This window comes from Apaloderma vittatum, unplaced genomic scaffold (assembly GCF_000703405.1).
Source record: "Apaloderma vittatum isolate BGI_N311 unplaced genomic scaffold, ASM70340v1 scaffold1208, whole genome shotgun sequence".
Taxonomy (NCBI): Eukaryota; Metazoa; Chordata; class Aves; order Trogoniformes; family Trogonidae; genus Apaloderma; species Apaloderma vittatum.
Genome location: NW_009728821.1, coordinates 4,284 through 24,250, shown reverse-complemented (window position 1 = coordinate 24,250; position 19,967 = coordinate 4,284). Strand labels below are relative to the sequence as shown.

Sequence of the window (19,967 nt, the reverse complement as noted above, 5' to 3'; positions counted from 1 at the left end):
AACTGTAAAAGAGGGGCTAGTGCTGTTTTTCTGGTTTCTGCCTTGGAGAGAGGCTGGCAACAACGGAAACAGCTGAGAGGTGTCAGCGTTCTCCTTGCCAAGTCTGCATTTATCACCCATATACCAGAACAGGCCCTTCTAGCGTTTCAAACGTCATCTGCATTTATCACCCATATACCAGAACAGGCTCTTACCTCAGCGTTTCAAACGTCCCCCACGTGGGACAGGTACCCGACTGATTATTTATAGCGTCTGATTTTCTGGTACGGAATTACCACGAGCCCAGCGGCAGACGCAGGTTAGGAGGCCGGGTGTCTGAACCAGAACTCCTTGAACCGATTCCTCCCTCCAAAGCAGTTTGTTCTCCAAAACACGCAGAACTGTAACTGCTCCACGCGCAGGGCCAAGGCTGCAGGCTGAAACCCAGCCATCTCTTCTTTCTTTTTTTTCTAAACAGAAGGCCTTTCCTTCTGCTTGGAATGCAAACATCGGCGCAATCTTGGAGCTACAGAGGCATCACTGACCCCTCCACAACTGACGCGTTTCAGCTGACAAGCTCTGGGACCCATAGTTAAATCACGCGACGTAGCAAGCACCGAAAAACAGAATAAACTGCAAGGACTCACGGCTGGGTCTGCATGAGCGGCGTGCTGGTGTTATCGTAGCTGTCCGGGTGAAGGGGCGGCACGATCTCCCCGGTCACTGGGTGAAACACGGGAAGGGTCGACAGAGGCCAAGCGATCTCGCGGTTTTTCGACATGTCCCGGAGCTCTTTGGTGGATTTCTGTATCGCGCTGTGGTGGACCAGCTGGATGCTACGGTGACAGGAAATAAAACAGTAAATGCCCATTTTCGATGCTCTACCTGTACGGACAGACTTTTACAATTTATTATTTGTCCTAAACAAACCAGGACTTTGACGCATGCTACAGACTCTATAGTGCAGCAATCCCAGTTAACCCTGGCATATTTAATTTAATATTGGAGTTATTTCATTTTTAAGGCGGTAATTATTCCATTAGATTTGGCTGTTGGATAAGTATTTTTCACTGGATCCACGACTGTGCAATTTATGGCTAATGGCCCGTTTATGTGCTGCAGTTAAAATACAAGTAGGGTTAACTCTTGGTTCTTGTGGTAGATTCAGAAAAACTCATGGATTAATTTTAGAACACTTCATAGTATCCTTCTAGGATATTCCTTCTCCTGTCCACTGCCCTTAAGGCCCCGGCTGGGAAGTCCAATAACCAGGAGTATAAATGACTATTAACGTATTTATTCTAACAGCGCTATTTTATTTTGAGTTGACAGTCATTAAATTCAAACCCTTTTTATTCTGGACTTCTATCCTCGCCAAGACTGATTTAAAAGCAGCTTTCACATTTATGAATTAAACCATGGATTAGAGAGAATGATGGAAGATTATGACACACATGTATGAAGCGTGACAAGCTACTGAGAATGAAAATTAAATGGTAAAAGAAAAAGAACAGGAAAGAAGACACTTACTCTGGTGTTTGCATGTTTCTCTTTTCCCTAAAAACAAAACAAAATTTATGAATTAAATAATAGCATTGATAGTTGGAACATTAAATCTACCTGATGATGAAAACAGTAGGGGATGATGGAGAAATGCTGCCAAGGCTGTTGGGAAAAGCCGCTTGGCAGCATTGGGCAGCGGGCAGGCCTGGGTGAGCGCTCGTGGAGAGAGGCGATGGCGGACGGACACACACACACACGGGGACACACACAGGAGCAATGGAGATGCGAGTTAAAGAACAAAGCTTCTGGCTAAAATAAACTCCGTGACAAATGAAATTGCAGTTTGTGTCAGAAATGGCGGAAATTGCGTTACTCGCTGCTTTCCTGTTACGCGGTTTGCTTTTACAGAGTCCGGCTACCCTCAGCTCATCTCCTCGACCAGAGCTAGTTTATACAAGTCAGCCTTTTAGAAATTACTTAGCAGTTTCCTGAACCGGGGGTCCTTTATGAGTATTTTATTTGGTTGGGGGGGGTTGGAGCGTTGTGTGTACGGGGAGGTTTGTGTATATGTTGCAACTTTTAACCCTTTCCAGCTAGACCAATTCCAGGCCCTCTACGCGTTCCCTTGGCAATCACGGGACGTGCCCCGATGAGCTGCAGTGCAGTATTTCCCAGCAGATACCTTTTGGCCCGTTTAAAATGTTTTTAATGAACTGGATGGAGTTTGTCTAACCAAGTCTTCTCTGCGTTAAACCTCAGAAAAATCTACGGTTATTTATGAAGGTGTTAAAGTACTCACACTCCTTCCCGTCGGCAGCACATGATATAGGCAAGTATGAGAAAGAGCACCAGTGCTATTGCCGAGGGCACGGCCAGTGTGACTAGGAAATCCGAGTAATAGTCTCTGCTTTTCAGCGTGTCAGAAGGGGGCTTGTACTCCCCACCGTCCGGCAATATCCCTTCTCCACGAATCACTTCCTGAAAGGTGGAAACTTGCTTTGTATTGTCAACCTGATACCCAGGAGAAAAGAAAAAAAAAAAAAGAAAAAAAAGACAATTATAACAAAGCAACAGAACGGAAAACCAGGCAGCATTTAATCGGCCACAACACGTGAAAGAATCCACTTTCGACAAGTTCTATGCAACTTCATCAGTTTTGGGTTTTTTTAAACAATAAAGCCTTACTCTCTGTTGAAAGCTTCTTCTCAAGGCGATAAGTAATGTTAGAGGATCATTCTTGTATTTTGTGCCTTCCAGAGACACCGTGCGTGTTACAGATTAATTTTAGGGCTATCTCACATGAACAGTAACAACTCAACATACGTTTTTACTGTAAACTAATTACTTAGTGCTGATTTCTTTTTGATGCACTAATCCATTCCCCAGCGGGCTTCCTAAGCAACACCACCGCCCTCTCCTGTATGCAGGTGGCAGAGATGAAGAGCAGATTATCTACCGTTTTCTTCTGCCTTCCGCCTAGCAAGGATATGAATGACAAGAAATTATATTTGCCTACATTATTGACCTTTTGCCCGGCACCGTTCACTGAGAAACCGTGCATACGTAAATTCTTCGTAATTTACACTTCAAAAAAAAGGTGTATTAAAACTTATGAAACAGATGAGCGGGTTTTCATGAAGTGCTAGAAATAATGTTTTGTTGAGCCTCGAATGCATAAACCTGTAACTACACGACAGTTCATGTGTTCTCCACTCATTAATTCCACGGTACCTTTTACGTTAGGCACACCAAGCTCCACCTGGCTGCTTAGCTGGATCTCAAACCCCAAGCAACACACACACAAAAAATCGCTGCTCTTCTCGGAGCAGCGTGACAACACTGCCTCACCATTAGTTTAGGAGCCACTGCTATTTTTTCTTTTTTTTTCCCTATTTTCTGGGGCTTTTTTTCTGGAGAAGTACTTTTAACCAGCTGCTCTTCATCCTGCATGAGTACTGCTGATTCTTCCTGTATCCCTTTGCTGCCACTTTTGGAAATTCACCTCCTTTTCTAAGGCTGCCTCAAGCCTTTTCTGAATTCTATCCTGAATCCAACATACCTGCAGATCCTTTCGGCTTCATGGGGCCTGCAACTTTAATTTAATAAGCCCATTCCATCACCCAGGTTACTACTGAAGAATGACAAGGCATTATTAATAATTCTGTTCTAATTCTGGATATTCAACCAGCTCTCCACTAAGTCTGAGCTTCACCTGGTTCCTGAGCTTGCTTATAAGACAGTATCGAAAAATCCTTACCAAAAAGAAGTGACACCTATTGCTGCACCTCTGTTCTACCTCCTTCTCGTACAAGGAAATCAAACACTTGACACAGTTTGTTTGGACAGAGGCTGACTGCCTTCAACTGCTCAGTACCGCCGTGCACACATGTGCCTTTTGTAATTTCTCAACAGAAAGCAAATAAGCACTAAATAATCTGGATTATTTCCTTTGAAAGCAAGTATTTTCCAGCTTTCCAACAGCTTTCCTAACTTACAGTGTACAGAGGGAGAGGTCTGGAAGTGATCTAATCGATTTTGTGTCTGAATAACTTTCCTCATACTCAATACTTTTTTGCACCGTACAACAGCCTTTCCTATCACCCTCTCAGTTTCCTCTTGGGTAATGTCTGAAGCAGCACAACAATCATTTAAGCTTTTTATGTACCTTCTTTGTTCGAACTTGCCTGCAGTGTTCTGTCAATACTGTATCATTTCCCGATTTTTCCTTATGAGAATTAAACAAAAATAGCCTTAAAAAGCCTCTTTGGAAATTACACTCCTTCCATGGCAAGCAGTCCAGTGTTCAGTTACCTTTTTTTTTGTATTCTACTGAGAAGAAGGTTCCCATTTATTTCTATTTCATTAGTCAACACTATTTCCTTTATCTATTTTGGTTTTAACACTAAATATTTTAGACAATAGATTTTTTAAAAGCATAGGAATATTATTTAGTGCTCAGTGCTGCAGACTCACTATTTCAGAAAACATATATAAATACAGATCTGCACTTTTTTAGGAAAGCTGCAGCTGGCAGTATCAGGCCACTGAATTAACGGCTACACCTACTAATTCTCTCACTACTTTAGTTCTGTAAGACGGAGGGTTCTCTGGCATTTCTAGAAACCGCTGCTAGTGAAAACAAATAGGGTGGTTTCACTAGTGCTCAGAATTTAGCCGACGCACCAAAATCCTTTCACACTCTTAAGCTGGATGGAAAGCAGCGCCCGTCAGTCACGATACAGCAGAATCGGGGAGAGCTGTCAGGCCAAAACTCCTGCCTCAACCACATCTGGCATAAACCATCGTACTTGTGAGCACCATTTTCACGCAGCAGTAAAATAACTCACCAGAGAGATTTTACACCAGTCAATATGGAATTGAGTGCGGAATTTTTTATCACAGGTTATGACAGGCTCCATCTCTTGGCTGCACCTCAGCTGGTTTTGTGGGTTTTCCACTTCCCGTAAGCAGGAGGAGAAGGGAACATCTGCCCCAACCATAACATAGACCCTGCAGAAAGAGCCCGGCGACAGACCGTCAGCGCACACAGCCCCCACCACGTCCTCTTCCCAACACCTTTACTGCTCAGGGTAACATTCACCTGGGCTTTAAAGACAAAACTGACTCTTAAACATTATCTTTCTTCCGAGGTTACTTTAGTTAAGCATAGGAAGGACAGGCTGAAGCCAAAAGGCTATTTCTAGCTGGTTCCTGCTACGTACTCGTTTTGCTGCACGATGTAAATGTCTGCTCACCCTCAGAACTGTCAACTCCTGGGAAGTCACAGAGCTCCAGGTGTAGGCTCCTCATGTAAGTAAATCAGTACCGCTTCCAAAAATCACATTAAAATAGCATAATTTTATCTTAAGGAAATGTTCTGTCCTGCTCAGCAGAGTATTTTTGAAGAGTTTCTTTGCGTCTTCTCAAATAAAGTTCACGGGCACTAGTTATTTGTAAATCCAGTGCTACCAAGAACCTGACAAAGCCTCCAGCTTTGCCGAAAAGACTCCGTACTGAAGCTATGCACGGCCAGCAAAACTTGCGGAATACTGAAGTCATTACAGAACATAAAATAAGAGCTACTGTGCCAAACGTATTTCTCATTTTCACTTTTAAATATGTAGAACGCTGCTGGAAAATACAGCCCCGCTGCACCAGGTAATAACAGATCAATACATCCCGAAACAGAAATCAGGCCCTGGTTACTGCTGGTACAGATCTGAAACGCAGCCACGTGTATGAAGTGGCTCTGCTCTTACTCATGGCTGGTCAGAAGTCACTTTCCTTCTGCAGATGCACCAAAGGGCTCCCAAACAACAACCTTTTCTGCATGCATCTCAGATTTTGGACCCTCAGCCCTTTCTCAGATATTATTTGACACAAAATATCTAGAAGTAGCTAGGCAACTTGATTTTTGCCAGGGAAAAGCATTACCACAACCACATTTTTGAAAAGGCTGGATCCTTACTGGTTTCCAACTGAAGTAATGTATTTCAGAACAGAATTTATGGGTACAAGGCACTGGAAGTGGTGCATGCCTGCAGCCTGCACTCAGCAAATTCCCTGATACCTCAGCTTATCACTTTCCCTTGAAAGTCCACAGCGCTCCCGAAGCACAGAACTACATTTCACTAAGAGCACGGCTGCAAATGACACTGGTACCTGCTAAACGCTCTCGGAAATTCAAGTGCCTTTGCAAGCGATGCTCTGTCACGCCTTGTTTCAAAACTTTGAGTTTTGTGAATTAAGAACTACCGAATACTCAAAAAGTATCCGCCCAGAAGTCATACTGGAATTACACAATAAGCATATTTACTACCAGCTTTTTTATTATGAATGCAATTTATTAGTATTCCTTGGGATTGTAAAATCAATATATAGGAACCGTTGTCTGTTGAAAGAGTATCTCATGTGAGAAACCCGTGGTATAACGGCAACATCAGAGAGCATTTCAGATCTAATGCCAAGGTGGATTTCTGCAATACCGAGCGGCAGCCGCACGGTTTCTAGAAAGCCTGAAGGAAATGCTTGGCTTTTCAGGCAGGAAATGAATAAAGCAAAGCCTGGCACACGTGCTTACCCCTCTTTCATGTCATTAATAGGAAGCGGAACTCTGCCTCCCCTGTCGAGGGCTGAAGTGATGTTTATAGCATTCAAGCGTTCTGGCTGCCACACGTTTTTCACTGCTCCCAGAAAGTCACCAAGAACTTCACTTGCTAACATCTCTTCGACGTTCATATTCCTTATGAAGAACTCCGCTTGATACGGTAAAGGAAAATCTAATTGTGACAACAAAGGAAGAGTTTCGCCGTAAGCAAAGGCTCCAGAACAAAGAATCTGAAGTGCTGGTTAACGTAATAACACCTTAAGATCAACACTCCTTCCCAAAAATCTGGCATTTGAACTAGCTCAGTTTGAACCCAATGTGATCACGTTCAATTAAATAGTACTATCAGCTGTGACTTAAGCTGAAAACCATGGGTTACTTATAAAGGAATTGGGATATGAAGGAGTAGCTACAGAGAAAAAGAGTCTCAGCTGATAAATCTTGATTCAAGAGGTAAAGTTCCATTCATACTGATTTGGTCTGCAGTGACGAGGGATTCCAACCTGCATCGCTCCTGACTACACTGTATGAGTATGATGACGAGAACTGATTTTAAGGACACACACTATTCAATTCAGGGTTTTTTTAGCTGAAATATCCATATACGCCACGATCTGTTGTTTTCTGAGTCTACTCAAATGATTGTTCTCTGCACAATGAATACGCAGACCTCAGCAAACTAAACAACACGGTGAAAGACAGTAAAAACCTCCATGTTAGTTCCATTTGAAAAGAGAGAGGGGAAAAAATTGAAATTAATTATACAAAAAAGCAGTCGTTAGAAATAAGTCCTATCTGACAGAAATCATTTAGGTATAAATAACAAATAGAATCAAAGAGGGAAAAGCATCTAACTTCCCCTTTCTATTTGGCTTGAACACCAGACAAATATTTTACATCAATTTTTCAATCTTAGAAGAATACGAGAGCCCGTAAGATGGTTTTGCTTATGCAGTTCGAAGCAGGAGATATTTTCTGCACATACCTTCTGCTGACATTATGTTAATGATCAAATTATGCCTTGCTGTCTCGAAGGTACGCCTGTTATACGCAGTGATCTAGAGTCAAAAAACAATTAAAAAAAAGGGAGAGCAATCAGGTAATGAAAATTAAATTGGTAAGTTACAAATACTTATTGCCTTTAAAATGCTTTGTCTCCTTATTTTGAAATGGCCTAGGCCATTCCATGATTCTACGATTTTATAGGTGAATATAATACATTTTGGCCCAGATAAAAGCGTTCTGCCTTACATGTGTTGTGTATTCTTTCTTTTCTGCTATCTTTAAGAACAGTCACCAGTACTGCAAGATCTGCCGTCCCTGACAGCTCCTGGGGAACCAAACGAGGTGCAGATACTGAAAAGGAAAGCGTGTCAAGATCCCAGCAATTCGAATGTCTGGGATTTGGAGTGGGATTCAGTTTTGTCTCTAGTGCTGCTTAGGGCACACCCCATGAACGGATTCGCAAGCATTGCTCCAAAACAAGTAGTTTTTTTAAAAATCCTAGAACCCGTAACTCTAAACTAGTAGGTAGATGCGACATTTGAGATTGTTTTTTCAGAAACCTATGCCTTTGTAATAGAATTATATAAGGACACCAATCTAAGAGTTTAAATGTACTGGGTGCCCAAGATGCTCACAAGCAGTTACTCCTCAGCGGTGACTGTACTCCAAAGCTGTACTACGAGTGAGTGCTTGCTCATAAGAAATACAGAATGAGGCTGGATAACAGTATAATCACATATCATTTCCTCTACTTCTTTTGTTCCTTAAAGGTTATAAATCTTCCATGAAATAAACTGAAAAAGGCTAATTTTAGATTCCAGTTCATTCATCTCAGGGCTGAAGGGGAGGCAGAGGAGTGGCAATAGCGACACAACTGTGTCGCTTCTCAGCAAAGAGCTCAAAGCACGGCGACATCGAGTATCAAACAAACAAAAGTAACAGCTGTTGCACTTCATAGAAAATAAACGCTGAGATTTTTCAAATCCTCAATTCTGTTCATTTTGCAAAGGGTTGTTTCAACAATAGTTTAGATATTAATACTTCAAAAAGCCAACTCTCTGGCTGCACAGGCCCTGCAGAGGCACCACGAGGGCTGCCGGGGGGGACCCTGCAGCTGCACCCCGTGGCCGTGATGGGGTGGAGTCCCCTTTGGAACCCAAGCTTCATCCAAACACCAACGGCCTCGGCACAGCTCTCAACGAAGGAATGGATGTCACCTGCTCTGCTGCGGTGTCAGGCTCTTCCAACCAGAGAACGGTTCAGGTTGGACAGGAGATCACCTCGTTCCAACCCCCTGCTGTGGGCAGGGACACCTCTCTGCCACCAGCCCAGGGTGCTCCAAGCCCCGTCCAACCTGGCCTTGGACACCTCCAGGGATGGGGCATCCTCCCCCTCCTTGGGCAGCCTGTGCCAGGGCCTCACCACTCTCAGGGGGAAGAATTTCTTCCTTCTATCGAATCTAAATCTGCCCTCTTGCAGCTTCAGGTCCTTGCCCCTTGTCCTGTCCCTACAGGCCCTTGCGAAAAGCCCTTCTCCAGGTCTCCTCTAATTAACTGACCAACTCCTGACGTGACCTCGGGAATTAGGGCACGATGTAGCCGAGACAGAAATCTCCAACCACTCCTCTCCCGTGGCACGAAGCAGTGGATCAAACGCAATCCTTCCTCCTCCCGTATTACAGAATTAATTTTAAAGCCGTATCTGAGAGGGGACTGCGATGAATTCACTTGTATGCCAGGTGAGCTCTCGTTCAAATATCATCCGGGGGTCATGCTTATAATGGAGGTCTTGACAGAGATCCCAGCATCTAAAAGCACAAGCCACTTAAAAAAATCAGGCAATTTTAAGTAAGTGTCCTCTACAGAAAGCTAAGTGGAGTCTGCAAGTACTTGTGGACGTGATTAATTTCACAGATGTGACTAGTCCTGCTGAAAGCAAAACTGAACCATGTCGCTAGAATTAAGCAGGAGTGAAGTTATCTTCAGTACGACCTCACATTTAGAGATGTCATCCTTGAGGAAGAACAACCAGATCAAATGCAATTTAGAGAAAAGAAACTCATCAGGGATTGAAGACAAATATACTGCCGAGGCAGCAGAACGGCAGGAGCCAGTTAATGAGCAGGTTCTCCTTAACGCTGGGAACCACGTAGTGCCAGATTCAGTCGGCTGCGCGACGCACGGCACAAAATACAGCTTCTTTTCCCTTTCAATTGCTGCTCGATGAATTATTCCTGCTTTTAAACATTTGGATAGCTAATCGTCAAAAATTCGGTCGGTTTTGTCATTGTTATACTCACAAGAACAGAATTAAATATATGGATGTGCTCAGTTAAATTAAAACTAGCAATAAGTGTGAATGACGAACCAGATAACACTTGATGAAAAATAATTTAATTAAAAAAAAATCCAAAACCAAACCCTAAACATTTTTATTGATGAAACACTGTATTTTCCAGCGGGGAAAAGTCTGCTCCGAAAGAATGCTACGAAGTTCAGAATTCAGATAGCCTTCAAGGGCAGCTGTTCACAAGTTCCCCCTCCCCTATATCTTGAATACAACTTCAATATATTCATAGTTAAATGTAATGAAATGCCTCTTAGAAAGAATAAGGGTAAAAATCTAAAGATATGTCATCAAGGAATATTAAGCGTAATGAGTTATTGCTATTTATTGGTCATACCGTAAAAGTAAAATACGAAATGTCACACAACTTGGTTTCCTCTCAGGAGGATTCAGAGGTACCTAAGAGAAAACGTTCATGTCACCAGCCCTCAGCCCTGCCTTATAATCTTTTTTTTTTTAACTGCAATTCATTTTTCAAAAAAGAGCCAGTGCTTGTTGACAATTCTGATTCTTACACTCTAAACCAAAACGAATGTTTTTGAAGCTTTGAAAGCAAATACCTCAATGATGGTTGGTTTGCCCACATTTTCTACGGTTGGCGAGCCATACAGCACTCCATCGCTGTACGGGGTCCTCTGGATATAGCGCAGCCATCCCGGTCTGTCAGGGTAACCCATTAAGTTGGTATTAAAAGTTATAGGATCATTACTTATTTCACCTAAATAAGAAAAATCACATTAATTACAAGAAAACACTGTACGCTTTTTGATGTTTCCAGTAGAAAAATCCTACTGTCTTCCAGTTATGTCTTCTAAACATTTCCAAAACAAAAAACAATATTGCTAACCTACACTGTACCAGAAATATGAACTCCCACTCAGCTCTTTTAAGGATTAAGAAATTTCTATCTGAAAAGTGTCACCGACTGCGGAGACGAACGTGCTTGGAAGTTCTTTGAGTCTGGCTAACTCTGCGCTTGCCCTCGTTAACCAGCGGGGCTGAATTTTAAGAGCTCAGTTCCAGCTAGAATGGAAGCACCTCCTTACGGACAAAAGCACAAAGGTATCATCTTTTAACTTCTTTTGTTTGTGTCACAATGGTGCTGGAGACCCAATGGACTTGGGTGGCCCCTACTGCACGACCATCAAGGCCTGAAAGCTTCTCTCAGCAGCTCTTCAGCCCCAGCAGCCTGGCAAGAGCTTTTCTTTAGAGAACAACAACATCACAAAAGATCTGGGGAAAAATCAGCACGGCAGGCCGGGCTAAGGACTTGGCGCAGCTGATAAAAGGAAAAGGACCACGCTAACGTCTGGCCTCACGGGGAATTTGCGGCACGATCACAACTCCGCTCTGGGTACAACAGCTCTGGCAGTATCTGAGATCAGACCGATATTGCCCTCGAGTCACAGGAACGCCAAGAGAGGCTGGGGCTGCCTGGGTTCGGAAGACAACCCCTCCTTAGGAAAGCGTTCACGTTCCTTCCAGCTCTGCGCCAAAGCTGGAAGAAAACTGGGACAGAGGCAAACTGCAGTCACTGCTACGTGAAACGAAGACTCAGGGATATGTATCAGGAAAATAACATCCATTTTTCAAGGAGAGGAAATGTTTAAAACATTCGAGTTTGTACACGAAATTTAGCCACTGCTGAGAGAAGCTTATTTTTTTCCTTAAAGTTGGTTTTGAAAAGAGCACTCTCAAATCAATTCAAAAACTGACTAGTGGAATAGGTTTTGATTACACGCAGACTCCACATTTATTATAGGGTTTTTTCCCTATTTTCATAGCCAAAGAAAGAGACAGTTATATATAAATAAATATATTTCTATATTTATAATTCCTTTTCATTGTTAATAAGCTTGAGGGTGCAGAATGTTCTCTCTCTCTTCCCTCCTCCAGATTGCTTACACGTATTCTGACCTTGCCAAAGACCAACCTTTAAGGTTTGCCTCAGGCATACCTCAGAACTCCATACTTAAGAAATCCCAGCTCTTTCTCTAAACACAAACTGCTTACTAACCTTAAACCGCTCCTAAATATAGGAGGAAGGCTGAATCCGAAGGAGCATTTGTTTTAAATGAAAGAAAACATCATTATGTAAAGCTCATATTAGATTTAATCTTCTATTTTGTCTCAAATTTACCAAATGCTTTCAAAGTGCTCTTTCATATAGCCTGACACACACGTCTGAAACAGCGCTCACATAAACGGCATTTTAACAGCCAGAATTATCCAGCGTCCGTGGTTTCATATTGGAAGCAAAAATGAAGGTATCCTTATACTGTGTTATTACTCCTTCTCAAATGAAGTACCTTCCTCACAATTCACAATTATACGCATCTTTTCATAAATGACGATCACAAACCAAAACGTTTTAAACTTTTTAAAATAAACTTATAGGACCCCACATTTTATTTATTTGAAAGTATTTCATTAGAAACTAAAAACTGTCCTTTCCACGTTATATGCCGAACTGTAAGGTATGCTAAATAGATTTGATTTTTTAACAAACTTTCCCTCCCCCCTCTACATTTGTATATAATACAGATGATTTTAGCATCCCATACCAGGCTTTGGGTAAGGAGGAAATTCCCCCTTAAAGTACTCTCTCTCCAGAACATGAACAAAGAGAACTCCGGCAGAGGGGTACACGTTGCGGTCAGAGTGCACCTTAGACAGGATCGTGTACACTGCAAGGCAGAAGGAAAGACAAGAGACAGAAAAAAAAGCCCAAGTGAGACATGCTCCAGGCGATGCAGCATGCGCTTCCACAGCACCGCGGGCAAGCAACAAATATTAGGGATCTGTTAATAAGTTTTTTAAAAGGTTGCGTAGATTTAATAGAACAGAGCAAACGCCCGCTGCCCACCAAGCACCACAAGAAACAAGACCGGCTCCGTTAGGATTTCTGAAGCTGCACGAGCTCTTTATTTTTACTGCAGTTCAAAAGAAAACAAACCCGTGGGAGGCCACTGTGATTTTACACTTGGTTTATTTGCGGTATTACACAAATCAAAACACACTCAATGAATGATACAATCGTATTTTCTTGATATTTTAAATACAATTAAGGAACACGAGAAATACGGAGGAACCTTACCAATCACTGGTACCGATTCCTGACTGAAAGGAAAAAGCAGGTTTGTTCAGCTCTTGTGCAGACAAGGGCAAGATGATTCACGTCAGCTGGGGATTTCTGAGTTCTCAAAGCTAAGCTTTCTTAGCCCAGCAAGTTCTGAGAACCTAAAAACCTGGTTAGAGAGCTCATTATCGAACAGATTGTGCTTGTATTGAAGGATAAAAGAGAAGACGTGGGAAATTATAGGCCAGTCAAACCAAAAAAAGGCATATTTTACAGGATTCACAATTAAAAACCTAAACGATACGTAATTCAGAACAACCAACCTATGTGAAAGCAACACGCTATTTTTCCTGTAATTATAAATTTAGTTGATAAAAGTAAATCTTATTTAGGTGTAACAGAGTGTCCTGCATCTTAATGAATTAGAAGAATACAAAAATCATTGTGACAAGCTAAACGAGTAAGACTGGTTTAAAAATTTCAATATAAAGGGACGATACTGATCTAATAGGTGCTTCTCATGGTGTCTTACCAGGACACACTGTAGGTCGTGTTGATATTCTGTCTTACTGTTCAGTTTTAAGTCAACGCCCTGGAAGAATAAATCATTGCTGATAATTTTTGTCAATGAGATGAGGATCGCCCAAGGGGCAGATAAAGGCAAGTCACAGGTACAGAGACTCCTAAGCCGCCTGCTTCCCTCGCTTAACTGAGAGAAACTGCTGAGAAGTCCCATCTCCGAACAGACTCGCACGGGGGTACAGTCACAGGGAAGAGCGACTCTCCAGAGTCGTCGTAACTCCGAGCAACAAACCTCCCAGAAGATAAAAGAACGTGGAACAAGTAAGCAAGATACATGTGGATCAAGCTCAAACAATTTTCTAATCCTGGTTTAATTTCTCCAGCCTTAACCATTACACCACCCTCACTCGAGATCCGCCTAAAAAGCCGCTGCTCATTAGGCATTAATCAGAGCCATTCCATCCCTGGCACCACGTGCTCGGTGTGGAATCCATCTCACCTAATTTTAGATGCCTGCAGGAACAACATCCACCACTGAGTCAGTCAGGCTCCTTTTATAGGCAGCGCAGAAGAAACAGACGCTTCCAAGGGTTGATTAATTTGATTTCTCCCGTAAAATGAGATGAATCACGTCCTAGATCCCTGACTACACAGCCTAGATCTCCACTGACTGCAAAGGCATCTCAGAGGAGACGCAGGCACCTCCATTTAGTTACGTACTCCCCCTCTTCGAGCCTAATATTGCAGAACTTCTAGTCTCGAGCTCTGGATATACCAGTGATCGAATCCTGCAGCAGCTTTTTCCCTGCCGTTGGAAACTTCTTTTAACACAACACTCAATGGAACTTCTTTCTAATGATTTTACCCTAAAGACAAAATTTGAATGGATATTGACCTGCCGTTGGAAACTTCTTTTAACACAACACTGAATGGAACTTCTTTCTAATGATTTTACCCCAAAGACAAAAATTGAATGGATATTGAAATTTAAATAGTTCATTACAATTTGGGTGGCTCACAAGCCAGTTTAATTACGCAGACTTAAGCGCAGTAACATAGCTATTGGATTTGTGTAATAAAAATGAGTAACTTGACAACCCAATAAACTTTTGCACTCACTTCTGCGAGTGAGCTGTAACTAGAGCAAGAAAACAAATTAATTTCCTTTAAAATATTTTCAAGGGAAGCTTACAAAGTTAATTTATAATATTAATAGAGCAGAAAAGCTGACAAAAATACGGTGGCTGGCTGAAAATGCATCAAATACATAGAGAAACCCATGTTCTACTTCTGATGCTTTGACTCTACAACGAAAACCCATTTCAAACAGGAAGAACAGTGAGAAGTAACCTGCATATTCTCCATAAGCAATAGTTCTACAAAGGAAGAAGGAGAAAAGAATCAGCAGTTACTAAAAACCACACCATCAAAGCCCGTGAAACATATTTCTTTTATCTTTTATCAATTGCCACCATTAAATGCCTGCCCATTGCTACCAACGAGAAGTCCCTCTGTTGCCAAAGCAAGCACACCAATAAGGATTTCATGCAGACAGAAAACAGTGATCTTGGGGGAAGCCAAAAAATGCCTCTCGGAAGCAAAAACAAACCCCCAAACCTGTCTTATCTTAGAATGACACATTGCAATGACACACGTAGGAAAATTAAGAATTCCCAAGTTCTTGCCCTTCTCTTTGCCCTATGAAGATCCTTCAAAATCAGAAGGAAAATGATGAGTCTTCAGCCCACTACAGCAATCACTGCTTTTCAATAACGAAACAAGCAAAATGCCATTTTCTTCAGAGGCTTTTAAAACCCATAATTATTTTCCTAAGAGTGCCTGAGACTGGAGATGACTGTGTAATCATCTCAGGTGATCTAGGGATTTAAAATCTTTACTACACAGGATCATAATAGATTCCTGCTAGCAAAAAAGACAGTTAAGCTCCCTCGACAGCACTGCCGTCTCCTTTCCTGTTCCAAACCTCCCAGAGCACTCTCTGCAGATCACACGAAACACCTGTGCAGAGAAGTTCTGGAGACTGGGGAAGAAGTAGATTACTTGGAAACTGAAGGCTAGAAAATACACCTCACTTTTTGTTGAAACATGTGAAGAAACCATCCCCAGTGTTCTTTTTGTAGGTCTTGAACATGCGCACAGCCAGGAATTCCGCTGGGATTATATCAGTCTCCGGCCCAGAGCCGATTATCAGATACAAACGATCCCCATCTCCAGAAATTTCAGATTTACCGTGTTGGTTGAAGCCTGCATGTTGACTATCTTCAGGAAAAAAAAAAAAAAGCCACCTGGAAATCTTTTCTGGGAACTTCAGCGGGTTCTCTTCCCATTGATTTTTAGCAGATGAAGCACAAATCCAGAAACCACTCGATCTGGGGGCGAGAACAGACTGCCGGCCTGGGGGGGCAATCAGTGTAAGGCCCTTCCTCAGCCAGTACGTACACTAGCGACAATATTCTGTGTGTACGTGCAAAAATGACAGTAAAACAGTCTTTAAAATACATATATGAAAAGATTTTTTTGTTACAGACAAGTTATTGTATTAAGCAAACTGCAGAGGTATCTCCAAGTGACCAGCCAGGCTCAGAAAATGTGCAATATTAGGTTTACACACAGCCGTTATTTCAAGCAAAGCTCTAAGAACAGGAAAAGTTGGGGAAGACTCACAAAGACACACAGGTCTGTGAATGTTTAAAAGACTGAAGGAATGCAAAATGTTCCAAACTACTTACCTTGAAAGAGCACCTTATTCCTAAAACAAGGACATGACTGAAAAAGCAAGAGTAATATTAAAAGCAGATTTGACTGCACCAACGTGGGATTTAGATTTACGACCTAAACTCACCATTCTTCTCAGCAGCCTTTATTCTGCTGATAATATAACTGTGGGCTTGCTTAGTCGTCCAGTTAACTGTTCCGTTACTGCCATCAGCAGAGCTTAACAAAAAAGCTTTTCAGAATAAAACAAATGCAAAAAAAAATAAAATTAAATTAGTCAGATCAACAGACTCCCACAACCTAAATATCAGATGCGATTAGAAACCAGGTTTTGGTTCTAGTCAGTTTAGTAAGCTCAGGTTTAAAAAATGGTGGTGCTTTATTTGAATATATAAATGAGTAACAATCTTTCCGACAGTCACCTTTTTCATGCTCATTTTTTTCCAAGTAAGGTAAATTTACACTAAATGCTTAAAATCCTGCAGACATTTCTGCTGGCATAATTATACTGATAATGAAGCTGATGAAGAGCACTCTCTGATAAATCCCTTTGCACTGGCAAAAGCTCCGGTACAGAGATACATCTGAAGTTACTCTCATCAGCCAAAATAGGGAAAGTAACAGAACCAAGAGCGCAGCTTCTCTCATATAAAGATATTTTGCTTATGTAAAGATACATGGGGCCAATCGCCTTAACCAACAATCAATTCTGAAAAAAGAACGCGGAAAAACGCTTGTCTTCACCCCACGCTGCCACATCCCAGCCAGAGCAGCGCAGCTGAAGGTGCAAGAAGGTTTAAATGTCAGAAGGAACAAATAATTACAGGAGACAGAAGGCAGCTGTGGAGCTGGCAGAAAGGCTCCATTTCTCTGTGGCAGAACTGCCTCACAAAGATCCCTCCTCCCCTCCCACTTTTTGTTCTTTTTGTCCCCTTTCTGCTGTGATGAGTAACAGATGTAGGAGCTGTTTGTGCAGTTACACCGCCCAAAGGGCAGGGGGAAGGAACTGCAGCCAGATGCTGCCAAGGGGAGAGTGGCCATAACAAATAGTCTGCCTTTTAAAGTCGTTGGGGAGCGAGAACTCGAGTCAAATCTCGGGTAAAAGGCGTCACGGGTTTAGCACCGTACCTCCCCTGTAAAAACAGCGGTGCCGGAAACTTTGAGTAGCAGCGCTCGCCTACAGGTACACCAGGTTGCAGGAAGAAACGACACATTGGCAAACACTCCAGGTATACAAATGTCTGTCGCACCAGAAGCTTCAACACCTGCAGAAACTTCTGCTGATGTAGTTACATCAGGCAGGTAATATATGTTATCGACAGCACGGTCTCTGAACAGAATTTAGGAGGCCGAACAGATCCGGCTTGAGCAGTAGGCACAACAGATAAATACTCCATCTATTCATGCGAGGTGTTTATTAATAATTTACTCAAAGCACCTAAAATTGAATGGAGGATTAAATGTAACAACAACAAAAAAACTAAGTGCACAAATTACGATACCAACAAAATGAGGTTTCTGAATTATGAGTCTCCGTTAAATTTCTTTTGAGTTTCAATCAAAGTATCCGATTGAACAAAACCATACTATTCCCATCCCTGTTTTACGAGTCTCACCAGCTGGACAGCTTTCTCCTCGCTGAATGGATCTGCACACGTTGAAAGGCTTAATCGAACATGGTCCTAAGGATTATCCAGCTCAGTATTGCACGTGATCTTTAGAGTACACGTTCTCTAACTCTTGGAACACTCAAGAAATTACAAAAAATTAAAACAAAGTTGTTCCAATATCTCAACAGGATGAGCCAAGCAACCAGAGGCTTGTCAGCTACAAACCAGCACCATGCAAAATGATTAATTCAAGATTTGATTAACTAATTATCAAATGGAATATTATACTTATCACAGTCCACAAGGATTTAATGCATCTCTTCTGCCATTTTTGACAAGTCTACAAGTTTTTTTTCTGGTAGAAGTAGCAACAAGGACGTGTTACTCTTAGATATATAGGTATACAGTGTCACCTAGCACTGTGAGAAACTAAATGCAAAATCATTCTAGCATAGGTAAAGGGAATAAAAGAAAAAACCAAACAAACAGGCTCCAAGTTATATTTTTAAACATAAATGATCAGTGTCTTTGATTTGGGTTCACATTTGTGCTAGGGGTAGCTGTGGGGATTAAAGAGTTATCTGCCCACCGTTCCACCCTACACTGCCACTCCCAGGGGAACTGGAAAAGCAACTGGTGTTGGTTTTTTTGCAGATCCTGGAGTTTAGAGTGTGGTGTTTTAACAGACAGACATATCAGCAGCGCTGCGATTTCAGACGCCAGCCATGAAATGAAACCATTCAGGAGCACATCCCCTTCTCAACAGCTTTCACCACAGCAACGGTAACCTCAAGCGAGAGGACAGAGCCAGTGGAGAGTTAATTTCTTCGATTTCTAGGGACCCTCACAAGGTTCTGGCACTGGCCTTACATAACTTGACTTCACATCCATGGCGAGAGAGACGATCTGGAGGTACAATCCATACCGATAAAATCTGCTGGCAAAAAGCTAAATGACGGAGATGACACGCCACTACCACAGCCCAGCCTGCCCCGTTCGGAACAAAGGTGATGGGTGACGCGCACTTCAGTAGAACAAAACGTCAAGGCGTGCCCAGGAACAAAGGCGGATGCCGTACGCACGCGACGGGGCACGTGGCTCCGCGTCGCTGGACATGGATAGGAAGTGTGTCAGGGAATAACGGGTTGTTCAGCAGCTTTCATCAGGAGAGTGCTGAGAACGGCTGATACGTCAACGGCAACATCAAGGAGGAGGGAGGAGGGAGATTTTATTTCTGCCCTCGACACAGATACGATCCCCGTTCAAATGTCGTGCCTAGTACTTACACCGAGCCTTCAAGAAGCATCGTGACAGCATGAAGAAAGGCCGGGGAAGATCTGTGAATATGATTAAAGGCTGACAGAAGAGGCTTTATAGTACAGAAAGTGGGGATTCAAACTACACATTTTATCAAAGAGACAGTTCAGCATTTATTTAAGCAGCCTTGTACTCACGCTGAAAAAAAAATGTTAACAGTGTCAGGCTCTTCAGTTTGCCACATGTGTTACCACAGCTGCTTGTGGTTGGTGCTCCAGCTCCAGCTGCAGGTACAGCTCACAGCTCCGTGCTCGAGATTTGCACGTGCCCAGGTAAAGTATGTCTATAGGGTTTTCTGTTGTCTTTTCTTTAATTAAACCTTTTAATTTTATTTTTCCTAAATTAATGTTTTTTCTTTGTCCTTAATATTTTCTCTAAATATATTTGTGTTATCCTATAAATATAAATTGTGCTTATTTTATACTATTTTCCTTTAATTCTATTTGCATGGGTTTCATGTAAAGGTTTTAAATGCTAATATTTAACAGCAGAATAGTTAACAAATAAGATATCCACAACAATTTCTGCCCATCTTACAATCCAAAAACCTCCACACCACCCCTCCCGCCTACCTAATACACCGCACATCAGCAACCACCGCTGTAAGAATTTACTAGGAATGGAAGGGGATTCTCTCAGGGGAAATTCACATCAAGGCTGGGGAGCTTCTAACAGAGAAGAACCTCTTCGACAACAGCTACTGTTTAAGAAATAAGAATTAGAATCTTCAACAACTATTTGAGAAACAAGAATTAATTTGTGT

The 19,967-nt window shown here is 42.2% G+C and overlaps 1 protein-coding gene across 1 annotated transcript in view; it reads right to left on the bottom strand.

Moving 5' to 3' along the window:
* Positions 1–16,509, bottom strand: part of SGCE (sarcoglycan, epsilon) — a gene marked incomplete at its 5' end in the record, with an annotated part of 19,707 nt that extends 3,198 nt beyond the window's left edge. The window contains 9 exons of the mRNA XM_009874194.1: positions 627–815; positions 1,510–1,536; positions 2,282–2,493; positions 4,830–4,992; positions 6,563–6,761; positions 7,575–7,647; positions 10,501–10,658; positions 12,505–12,627; positions 16,405–16,509. Of these exons, the coding sequence (XP_009872496.1) occupies positions 627–815; positions 1,510–1,536; positions 2,282–2,493; positions 4,830–4,992; positions 6,563–6,761; positions 7,575–7,647; positions 10,501–10,658; positions 12,505–12,627; positions 16,405–16,509 (1,249 nt within the window). The remainder of the gene's footprint in view (positions 1–626; positions 816–1,509; positions 1,537–2,281; positions 2,494–4,829; positions 4,993–6,562; positions 6,762–7,574; positions 7,648–10,500; positions 10,659–12,504; positions 12,628–16,404) is intronic.
* Positions 16,510–19,967: the final 3,458 nt, after the last annotated feature.